Source organism: Aquarana catesbeiana, linkage group LG05, assembly GCF_042186555.1.
Source record: "Aquarana catesbeiana isolate 2022-GZ linkage group LG05, ASM4218655v1, whole genome shotgun sequence".
NCBI lineage: Eukaryota > Metazoa > Chordata > Amphibia > Anura > Ranidae > Aquarana > Aquarana catesbeiana.
The window spans coordinates 646,858,356-646,870,345 of NC_133328.1; the positions used below are offsets into that span (position 1 = coordinate 646,858,356).

General features: G+C 43.8%; 1 protein-coding gene across 1 annotated transcript in view; it reads left to right on the forward strand.

The window, feature by feature from the left end:
• Window positions 1–6,632, forward strand: part of LOC141146195 (uncharacterized) — a 43,393-nt gene extending 36,761 nt beyond the window's left edge. The window contains exon 2 of the mRNA XM_073632924.1: window positions 4,130–6,632. Within this exon, the coding sequence (XP_073489025.1) occupies window positions 4,130–5,766 (1,637 nt within the window). The 3' untranslated portion in view covers window positions 5,767–6,632. The remainder of the gene's footprint in view (window positions 1–4,129) is intronic.
• The last annotated feature ends 5,358 nt before the right edge of the window (window positions 6,633–11,990 follow it).

The following is an 11,990-nucleotide window of genomic DNA, read 5'->3' on the forward strand; positions in this document are numbered from 1 at the left end:
CATATTTGGAAAGGGTCAGGGACTCCCTCTTCAACGCAAAACGTCACCTCTTCTGTTCAATACACTTCAATGGAGAAGCTGCAGAAAAGCATGCAATGCGCCACTGCAGCAAACCCACGTCCTCCAATCTGACCAACAAACTAGCCAAAACACAAACGCAAATCGCAGAAAATTCATGTGCGCAAAAATCAAAAAGCAAACTGCATAGGCGTGCACCGAGCCCCATGCTGGCCACACGGATCAACCCCCAGACGAGAATACTCAGACGAAAAATCCTTGTGCATTCGCTGAATGAAAGAATGTTTGAAACTTGAACTTGTTTTTTAACATTCTGTTTTTAGAATCAATGTAATTTCTGAACGAAAACCACACACACTGCCCGAAAAATTCCTTTGACCAAGAAGTTCCCTATTATCTCCAAATCTTCCCATCACTGCAGTTGAAAATAAATGTCGACTCGACCCCACTAAAGGTTAGAAAATCGAACGAACGCTCCCAAAAACAACACTTTTTTTTTTAAGGAAGACATTTGTTTTTTTAAATAAAAAAAATTCGATCTCTGAGTCTGATGATATCTACCAGACACGCCCCCCCAATAGAACACACAGCATACATCCTCCAATAGCATACATCCTCCAATAGTATACACAGCATACATCCTCCTATAGCATACACAGCATACATCCTCCAACAGTGCACACAGTACATCTCTTCTGTCTGCCACTCCCAGAGTGGACCAGGCACCCTGCTTCCTAACCATATAGTTGGTTGGAGAGCTAAGTATATGGGATTATTACGGTGTCAAGAATGCAACAGTACAAATGATAGAATGAATTAAATTTATTACAAAAGTTTAAAAATACAATTCATACAGGGTACAAAGTACAAAATGGAGCATAGGCAGATGAATACAACCAATTGTTGGAAATAGTTGAATTATCCCTACTAGTTTCGCCAAAACATTGGCTTCCTCAGGGGATATGATAGGCTGCGGTTCTGCAGAAAGAAAAATCTTATATTAATATAACAAGATATTAGAAATAAATAACACTGTGCATATCACTAAACGACTGCAGGGAAAGTTCTGAGAAGTTTTTTAAGTCTGGGTATTCAGACGGGAGACAGGCGAACACAAAAGACATAAGAAAAAAAATGCTTAGCGTTTCTGGGGTTAGGTATAAACCAGCTCTGTCTTCCATACAAGAAATCACATTTAGCCAAATGTTAAACTTCCTCACACAAGGGGCACCATCTGACAAGGCTAAGTTTACCTACCTCACTTACATGTTTAATGATACATAACATACCGTATATACTCGAGTATAAGCCGAGTTTTTCAGCACATTTTTTTGTGCTGAAAGTGCCCCCCTCGGCTTATACTCGAGTCAAGCACTTTTCTGCAGCAGAGAATGACATTTTCTGCACCGAATTTTGGGCCCCGTATCTCGGGTTCACTTGGTGCTAGGAACCCCAAAGTTGGTGTGCAAAGCCAGTGGACCTAGCACGAGAACATATCCAAAGCTGGGGTTCCTAGCACCAAGTGCCCCCAAGATACAGGGCCCCAAATTCGGTTCAGAAAATGTAATTCTCTGCTGCAGAAAAGTGCTTGACATTTTCCGAACCGATTTTGGGGCCCCGTATCTCGGGGCCACTTGGTGCTAGAAACCCCAGCTTTGGATATGTTGTAGTGCTAGTTCCACTGGGTTTGCACACCATTTGGGGTTCCTGGCACCAAGTGGCCCCGAGATACGGGGCCCCAAAGTCGGTCAACTGTGTCCATCTGCAGCAATGTCATTTCGGGACCCTTTGGGTCCAGAGACCCCAAATTTTGGCTGCATATAGGGGGCATCTAGGAACCCTTAACTATCGAGTTTGAAGTTGAGGGGACCTATGGCTGCAAATGAGCACAGTAAGGCTGCAAATGGGCATTGTTGACCCTCTTTTCCACTTACAGAAGCTGCGCATTTCTCACCCTAGGCTTATACTCGAGTCAATAAGTTTTCCCAGTTTTTTGTGGTAAAATTTGGTGCCTCGGCTTATATTCGGGTCAGCTTATACTTGAGTATATACGGTAAGTTATTAAAACCTTTTATCTATATGAATCAACCCATGCAGTTGCAGCTATAACCCATGAAATCAATAAGGAATGATAATGCTGCTAGAATACAAAGATCTAATTTATTTATATAGAAAAGAAACATTAGAATAATCGGATATTACCAAATATATCATAGTGATGTTACAAATACAGTTTTGATTAATGCAAAAAGGAGATATGGTTACAATTGACATACACATGCTATCAAGGTAAAGCAACTCCTAAGACAGAAAAAGTAAAGAGAAGAAAAGAGACATAAGAGATAATACAGATACATTGTATAGAGAGGTCTTACGTGACCATCCTTCATCTAGACCATGAGCCGAAGAGATTTAGCATTCCTGGGCTTTGGTTTTTTCTGTTATTAGAATAACCCATTCCTACCAATCAAAACTCAGGATCACCTCATTGGTTCAAAAGTAGCATTGAATCCTGATTGGCTATCCCTGAAGCCTCCTAAATGTTCATGGTCAGGTCTTAAACTTCCGGTGTCTCTAGGTCTATGATTTAATAAGCAACCCCCTTTGATCCCCAGCCCAATAAGTTCCGACATTAGCATGTCAACGGCCCCTGATGAGATGAAGCCTCCACGTCTGCAAAGGCTATTTACAAAACAAAAGGATACCAGCAATTCAATTAACACCTGAAGACATTCAATAGTTCCCACGAGACAGGAAAAAATGAGTCCTGTAATGCTGAGCCCATATCTCATCAGGATATCACAAATTATATAAAGTCCTGTAAAAACATATACATACATATATATATTCAATGGGGCATGGTAATTTAAGTAGGGAATCCTTGCAATGGTTCCCTTGAAGCTCCTTGTTATAAATATGAAATCCCAAAATCTCCACCACACTGGGAATTACAGACCAGTTAGCCCAACATCAATAGTATGCAAGCTCTTGGAGGGGATGATACAAGATTTTAGTAACTAGAACGGTATGATTTCAATTTATAAATACCGTACTGGTGACCCCACAATAGGGATAAAACATTTTCACGAAAGGGAGTTTAACAAGACTCGTGGCCACTCATTAAAATTAGAAGAAAAGAGGTTTAACCTTAAACTACGTAGAGGGTTCTTTACTGTAAGAGCGGCAAGCACGTGGAATTCCCTTCCACAGGTGGTGGTCTCAGCGGGGGGCATCGATAGTTTAAAAAAAACTATTAGATAGGCACCTGAACAACCACAACATACAGGGATATACAATGTAATACTGACACATAATCACACACATAGGTTGGACTTGATAGACTTGTGTCTTTTTTCAACCTCACCTACTATGTAACTATGTAACCCTCTCTCCCAAACTTCTGTTCAAGAGAAATAAAAATCTCTTTGCATACAAGAAGTGTTTGGCGCCCAATGAATCTACCTTGCATTACACCCACTATGCCTTACAACCCACCGTATAAAGAAGGATGTCAGCTATCTCTGGCCCTGGAGGTTCTCAATAGACTGAAGGAGGCCGGAGACCTTGCTACACATGTACAATATGTGTGCAATAAGTAAACTAAACAGTTACTCCACTTAGAGATGGAATCAAGGTGTAATGTCCTTCTTGGTTCTTTTCTCAGAGCCCAACTCAAAACTTTGGTTTCCTCCAAAGTCTCCAGCACATGTCCTCGTCCTTTGTGTTCCAAACCAACTCTGTTCTTTGTCTCCCCCATGCCTGTTTCAAAAAGTCCTAAACTCCTCACCCAACTTCCTGTATATCATATCCTGTCCTTTGCTTAGCTCCTAAACCAATCAGACTGGTTTATTTGCCTATCAATGGGGAAAGCCTAGCTTCTTAACACAACACATGATCTTAAAAATATAACTCCATATCAGTGCTATAAAATCACTACAAATAGCCATGACAACACAGTTTCTCATTAATTAGGTAGAGGATGTTTTTGTTCATTTGAGTCCACCTCACCATAACCTGTCTGGTTGTACCCTTGGAGAATTTCCAATATTGGGTGACTTCCTATTGTGATTATAAAAGGATGCCAATAATTATTTGTTTGTTGATTTTGCAGGTATTCAACGCACTCTTTCTATGGTAGAAGAGTGTAAAAGGGCTCTACTACTGAAACTAAACAAGTACCTGAGCAGCAAAAATCAGGCTGGATTTCTGACCATTTACAAGATGAATATGGAGCGTGTGAAGAATCAGAAGATATGGGAATATGGAACAGCAAAGGCCGATAAGAAAAACAAAGTGATCATGATGGTTGGTGAAACAGGATCTGGTAAAACAACCCTGATTAACACTATGGTCAACTATATCTTTGGTGTGGACTGGAAGGATGAACACCGGATTCAGCTAATTGAGCAGAGTAGTGAGAAGAGTCAAGCTCACAGCCAAACATCGAGTGTCACCATCTACCAGATCAACCATGACGATCTCTTCCAAATCCCTTACTCTTTAACCTTCATTGACACTCCGGGGTTTGGAGACACCGGAGGGATAGTTCAGGATGAGAAAATCATGCAGAAGATACGAGAATTTTTTTATAAATGCAAATTCAGGGAAATTGATGCGATCTGTTTTGTGGTTCAGTCTACTTTGGCTCGGTTAACTCCAACACAGTCGTACATCTTTGACAACGTTTTGTCTATTTTTGGGAATGACATCAAGGATAATATATTCTTCTTCACAACCTTCGCCGAAGTCGGGGAACCGAACGTTCTCTCTGCAATTATGGAGGCTGATGTTCCATGTGCGAAATCTAAAGATGGAAAACCTGTGTACTTCAAGGTCAATAACAGCATGCTGTATGCTAATAACCACCCCGATGAAAAGGACCACTATGGCTGCCTGGTTCATAAAATTCAATGGAAGATGGGAATGGAAAGCATTGAGAAATTTCTTTTACACTTTTTGCCTGGATTAGCCAGTAAAGATTTAAGTTTAACGAAGAAAGTTCTGTCAGAAAGACATACTTTGGATGTAGTTTTGGTTGGGCTTGTCCAAAAAATTGAGGAGGCAATGTTTAAACAGCATGAACTGAAAGAAACAGAGAGGAATCTGAATCAACACAAGACGGATATTGAAAGCAACAAGGATTTTCAATTTGAGGTGACAGAAACTGTAAAAAAAAAGATAGACTCTGAGACTGAAAACTCAACCAACTGCCATGAGTGCAGCTCTACATGTCACCGAGATTGCCTCGTGTATTTTGATTCTCTGGTTTATTTTTGTGAAGTTTTTAATATCAGGGGAACTTGTCATGTGTGTGGACATAAGTCTAGCACACATTTTTCAGAAATGTCTTACTGGGAAACTTTTGTTGACAAAAAAATGAAAAGTTATGTTGAAGTAAAAGAAAAATATGAAAAAGAGGAGAAGATGGCGCTGACCCCAGAAAAGGTTCTCTTAAAATTGAAGGATGACATCAAGAAGGCAGAGGAAGAGGCCATGAAACTTATTCAGGAGGTGGCCAAGATCCTTAAACGACTCAAAGAGATCGCCTTAAAGCCAACCCCAATGTCTGCTGTGGATTACATCCAGCTGCTCATCGAAAAAGAGAAGCGGGAAGGAAAGAGAGGATTCATGGAGAGAATTAAAATGATGGAAGAAACTGTTAAAAAATTTGGTATCCTCAGTAATATTCAGTCTCAAGGAGCAGGTGCCAGCTTTGACACAATTGTCAATCCGAAGGGTTCCAATTAGAGAACAGATAGAAAACAGCTGGGAAAATGCATGTTTATGCCTTCAGCTACTTATTTTTTTTTCTTTTTTCTTGACCCATACAAAAAAAAAAAAACAGAACAACTGATAATAAGACCCCTTTCACACTGGGGCGGGGGCGGCGTCGGCGGTAAAACGCAGCTGTTTTTAGTGGCACTTTACCGCCAATTTCGCGGCGCTATTCGGCCGCTAGCGGGGTGCTTCTACCCCCCCTGCTAGTGGCCGACAAAGGGTTAAAACCACAGCACAGCGCTACTGTGGCAGCGCTGTGCCGGCGGTATAGCCGCGCTGCCCCATTGATTTCAATGGGCAGGAGCAGTGAGGGAGCGGTGTATACACACTGCTCCTTCACCGCTCCAAAGATGCTGCTAGCAGGACTTTTTTTAACCGTCCTGCCAGCGCACCGCTCCAGTGTGAAAGCCCTCTGGGGTTTGACAGTGTGACAAGGCATATATATATTAATGAATACAGAGCTACGTTAATCTATAAGGTCTTTTATATCTTTTTATAGCTCTGAGGTCATTTTTGAATTTTTATTGGACTTCCATTTTTTTATTAGAACTGTTTCTATACGAACATAAACAAAAATGAAATAATTATTTAGAAAACATGGACTGAGAGATTAATATGATGACTTTTTCCTCTCAATCTGTTGTGTAGCAAAGGAAATGGAATTATTAATTAGCAGCTTTGTTTACTAACTAGACTTTGTTTACAACCAGCTGATCTAATACTCTGATTTATTATGTAGTAAATGTAAAACAATGTTGTGCAAAACTGATTATTACTATAATGTTCTCCTTTTCTTTCTGTATATTAATTATAATAAAATAAATACTAATGACACAGTAATGGAGCGGATTGTGTCTGAACAATGGCTGGATGATGGACGTGGTGACAATCAATGCCTTGGGTTCTTTGGAGTATACTAGTATCTAAGGCAAAGAGGTTTGTTTTTTTTTTACATTTTCAATTTATTTGGGGAGATTTTCCTTCACTTCCTGTCCAAAAGACGAAACAGGAAGCGGGAGACAATCTGAGAGGCAGTTGTCCCCGCTATCAATTTCCCCATTAGAAGATTTCCCCTTTTATTCCTGTTCCAGAGAAAACAACATTTTGCATTTCCCCTCACCTGTAGTCTGTGTTATACAGACCAGCAGTGCAGTAGGTATATACTAGATATATCAAGAGCCTGTACAGACATCTTATACAATGAAGGCTTCAAGCTGCTGGCTTTGTGAGCACTGCAAAACCAACCAGTGGGGTTGAGGACACCATCTGTTTCCCAGCCAGAAAAGTCCAATCACACTGTAGTAGAGGTCATGCACACACTGCTGTACTTCATATACATGTATACTATATTGCCAAAAGTATTGGGACACCTGCTTTTACATACACATCAATTTAAATGGCATCCCAGTCTTAGTCGTAGGGTTTAATATTGAGTTGGCACACCCTTTGCAGCTATACAGGTCCCAACCAACAGAAGACCTTCAACAACGGCTCCCCTCGAAACGTGTCAGCCATCCTTAAGGGTCTTCTCATGTTTGGGACCTGTTTAGTGGACCAGGCGGTCTAGGACAGTTGGATGTTGATGAGCTTGATTTATCATGCTTTTTTGAGTATACGTCTGTTTTATCATCAAGTAAAGTTATTATTAAGGTAATGCGTAAGGCTGGTGCGCCCTCTGTTTCTTGTTTTCTAGAAGTTCTCACAGATTCAGGTTGAGGGGCTTCAATATGTCTGTTCTGAGTGGAGACAATTGTTTTTTTTTTCGTTTTCTCCATGATTGGTAATTCCCGGATCAGGTTCTGGAGTCCCGAGGGTTTGAAGAGTCTTGGGAGGGACGAAGCCTCTAACTATATGTCTATGTCTTTCCGGAGACCAAGAACCTTACTGTGCAGATGTGCACAGCCTTCTTAATCAAGAGGCAGCCTTCTTAATCAAGAGGCAGGCTGATATTCATGGCTCCACTCGGAAGACAGGAGGCCCTTGCTCAGAGGCCAGAGCTTGGGCCAGTGCAGAAAGGAGCTGTGAGCACAATGATGCTGTGAGAAAGTCTGAAGAAGCAGACAAAAAGCCTAAGCTTGAGGCCGGAGCAGTGATACAGCAAAAAGAAGCCAGGAGGCCTAATAATTTGCAGAATGCCAGAAGTCCTATCTAATAGTATCAGAGACTGTCATGTACCAGATAAGAGCAGAACTGTGTGGACTGCAACAGAGTAAACCAGACATAAATAGGTGAAAGTAAGTTTATTAAGGTAAATGCATATACATGTGAACACACCACCAATACAGAGTGAACAAACCAAACAACCAAACAGTGATAATACACAACCAGCATATGTAGCAAAAGGGAGTACCAGAATCGTAGTCAAGCCAGGCCAGGGTCATAAACAGGAGATCAGTAGCTGGGAAAGGAAACAAACAGGACAAGAGAGGATGGATGGATCACAGGAGGGACGGGTCAGATACAAGGCTCAGGGTCCAGGGTTCAGGTAACAGACAGTAAACAGGATCAACAGGTTCCAGGAATCAGGCTTCAGGTTCAGGCTTCAGGTTCAGGTTCAGTTTCAGGATCAGAGTAACAGGATGCAGGTCAGGGCTCAAGGACAATACCAGGGCGAGATGTGTGTGCACTTGCCGGATATTTATACTGCAGCTGCTAATTAAGGTCAGTTGACACCTGTCTGCAGAGGGGAATACCTGCTCCATACTGCCAGGATTCCTCCGCTGGTGGACGCCAGTACTGTGGACCAAAGGTGACAGAATACCAGCAGGGAAAAGCTCTTCTGACAGCTCCGAACTGCCAGGAGACACCTGCTGGTGGACCTCAGTACTGCACGCCAAATCATCAATATTACCAGTGGAGGAGATATTTCCTGACAGTACCCCCCCTCGAAGGAGCGACCTCCGGATGCTCCAACTAGCCGTTGCTGGGGAAAGTCCATGGTGTCCAGCCGGGCAGCGGGCACCTCAAGCTGGGCAGCAAGTAGTGGCACATCAGGCTGGGCAGCGGGCAGGAACACATCAGGCTGGGCAGCGGGCAGGAACACATCAGGCTGGGCAGCGGGCAGGAACACATCAGGCTGGGAAGCGGGCAGGAACACACCAGGCTGGGCAGCAGACAGGAACACACCAGGCTGGGCAGTGGACAGGAACACACTGGGCTGGGCAGCGGACAGGAACACACCAGGCTGGGCAGCGGACAGGAACACACCGGGCTGGGCAGTGGGCAGGAACACACCAGGCTGGGCAGTGGACAGGAACACACCAGGCTGGGCAGCGGACAGGAACACACCGAGCTGAGCAGCAGACAGGAACACACCGGGCTGGGCAGCGGGCAGGAACACACCAGGCTGGGCAGCGGACAGGAACACACCAGGCTGGGCAGCGGACAGGAACACACCAGGCTGGGCAGCGGACAGGAACACACCAAGCTGGGCAGCGGACAGGAACGCACTGGGCTGGGCAGCAGGCAGGAACACACCAGGCTGAGCAGCGGACAGGAACACACCAGGCTGGGCAGCGGGCAGGAACACATCAGGCTGGGCAGCGGGCAGGAACACACCAAGCTGGGCAGCAGGCAGGAACACACCAGGCTGGGCAGCGGACAGGAATACTTCAGGCTGGGCAGCGGACAGGAATACTTCAAGCTGGGCAGCAGGCACGGGCACTTCAAGCTGGGCAGCGGGCACTTCAAGCTGGGCAGCAGGCACAGGCACTTCAAGCTGGGCAGCAGGCACTTCAGGCTGGAAAGCGGGCTCATCAGGCTGGAAAGCGGGCTCATCAGGCTGGAGAGCGGGCACATCAGGCTGGAGAGTAGGCACATCAGGCTGGAGAGCGGGCACATCAGGCTGGAGAGCGGGGACATCAAGCTGGAAAGTAGGCACTGGCACCTCAGGCTGGAACACTGGCACCTCTGGCTGGAACACTGGCCCCTCCGGCTGGAACACAGGCCCCTCAGGCTGCAACACTGACCCTCAGGCTGGAACACTGGCCCCTCAGGCTGGAACACTGGCGCCTTAGACTGGAACACTGGCACCTCAGGCTGGAATTCTGGCCCTTCAGGCTGGAAGGCGGGTACCAGGAAATCAGGCTGGAAAGCGGACATCAGGACATCGAACTGGATAACAGGCACTGGGACGTCAGACTGGGTAGCAAGCACTGGGACGTCAGACTGGATAGCAAGCACTGGGACGTCAGACTGGGTAGCAAGCACTGGGACATCAGGCTGGATTGGATTAGCTGGTGTGAAGGCAGGTTGGGTTACTGGCAGGATTGTCTTGGTTGGAAAAAACTTTCGTTTTTTCTTTGGCTTAGCCACTCTGATATACCAGATAAGACCAAAACTGTGTGGACTGCAACAGTGTGAACCAGACATAAATAGGTGAAAGTAAGTTTATTAAGGTAAATGCATATACATGTGAACACACCACCAATACAGAGTGAACAAACCAAACAACCAAACAGTGATAATACACAACAAGCATATGTAGCAAAAGGGAGTACCAGAATCGTAGTCAAGCCAGGCCAGGGTCATAAACAGGAGATCAGTAGCTGGGAAAGGAAACAAACAGGACAATGAGAGGATGGATGGATCACAGGAGGGACGGGTCAGGTACAAGGCTCAGGGTCCAGGGTTCAGGTAGCAGACAGGAAACAGGATTAACAGGTTCCAGGAATCAGGCTTCAGGTTCAGGGTTCAGGTTCAGGTTCAGGATCAGAATAACAGGATGCAGGTCAGGGCTCAAGGACAATACCAGGGCAAGATGTGTGTGCACTTGCTGGGTATTTATACTGCAGCTGCTAATTAAGGTCAGGTGACGCCTGTCTGCAGAGGGGAATACCTGCTCCATACTGCCAGGATTCCTCCGCTGGTGGACGCCAGTACTGCGGCCCAAAGGTGACAGAATACCAGCAGGAAAAAGCTCTTCTGACAGCTCCAAACTGCCAGGAGACACCTGCTGGTGGACCTCAGTACTGCACGCCAAATCATCAATATTACCAGCAGAGGAGACATTTCCTGACAGAGACTCTACCTAAACCACTGGTGAGTATAGTTACATGTCTGCTAGCATTGAAGTCCCTGTATATAAGGATTGACCAAGTCAAAAAATGGAGGACTTTGTGGGCACACAATGAGAGGGAGAATTAGTAAAAAAGTATAAATTTTATTACAACATCATTAAAATTACAATAAACAAATAACCAACATATAAACAACACTATGTGGACACAATTACCAGTTACCCAAAAATGCAGTTACAGAGGGCTGGATCTAAGGTGTAGAAATTGATGTAATATTCTATCAAGAATAGAAGAAAAAATTCTTATCCAGTAATGCCTCCAAAGACTTGCTCGTTGACCCATTTCACTAAGATATTAGCTTCCTCAGGACAAAGATTGGGTAGGTGCTGGTATAGTATGTATCTATATAAGTATAACTATAACTGTTATGACATTGCTTCAAGAGGAGGAGAAAAAACAAAAAACAAACTGACAACATATATGCTTGCCTGGTAAACTTGTGGCTCGGGTTATGGGGGAGCCTCACAGAACTAACAGACAACCGAAAACAAACGAAAATTAAAATTTCCATATGTGTGTATAAATGCATGCATTTCCTGTGGTCTATGTTGAGTATCACTAGATAAAACAGAGACATATAAATTATAAGCTAAAGTTCCACTCTCAAAAAAAGTCCTCAGATCAAAAAAAACGATTTATACTGGAGCAACTTTCACCTGGTATATAGCGGTTATTTGAAAATATATTGAAATATGGGTCACACGCACCGGTGAGCGGTAACAAATTTCCGCTGTAAGGTGTTTGTTTTTTTTAAAGATGGCAACAAGTTCTATTTTGGTATCTTCATTGAAATGTTGTACTTAGAATGTCAAAGGCCTTACTAATGAGTCAAAAAGAGGTCAGATCTTATATAGTTTGCACAAAGCTAGTGTAGACATCATACTCCTTCAGGAGGCCCATTTTCTTACCAATGGCATTCCTGTATTTTCTAATAAACACTTTCCCCAGTGGTTTCATAGCACTATGCCCAATTCAAAGGCAAGAAGGGTCTCCATCGCTTTTCATAAAAATTTACCGGTTCAGCAGTTGGAACATATCCTAATTGTAGATATTTTTTAATTAAATTTTGGTTGTGGGACAAACTTTTTACAATTGCTAATTTTTATTTTTTGAATC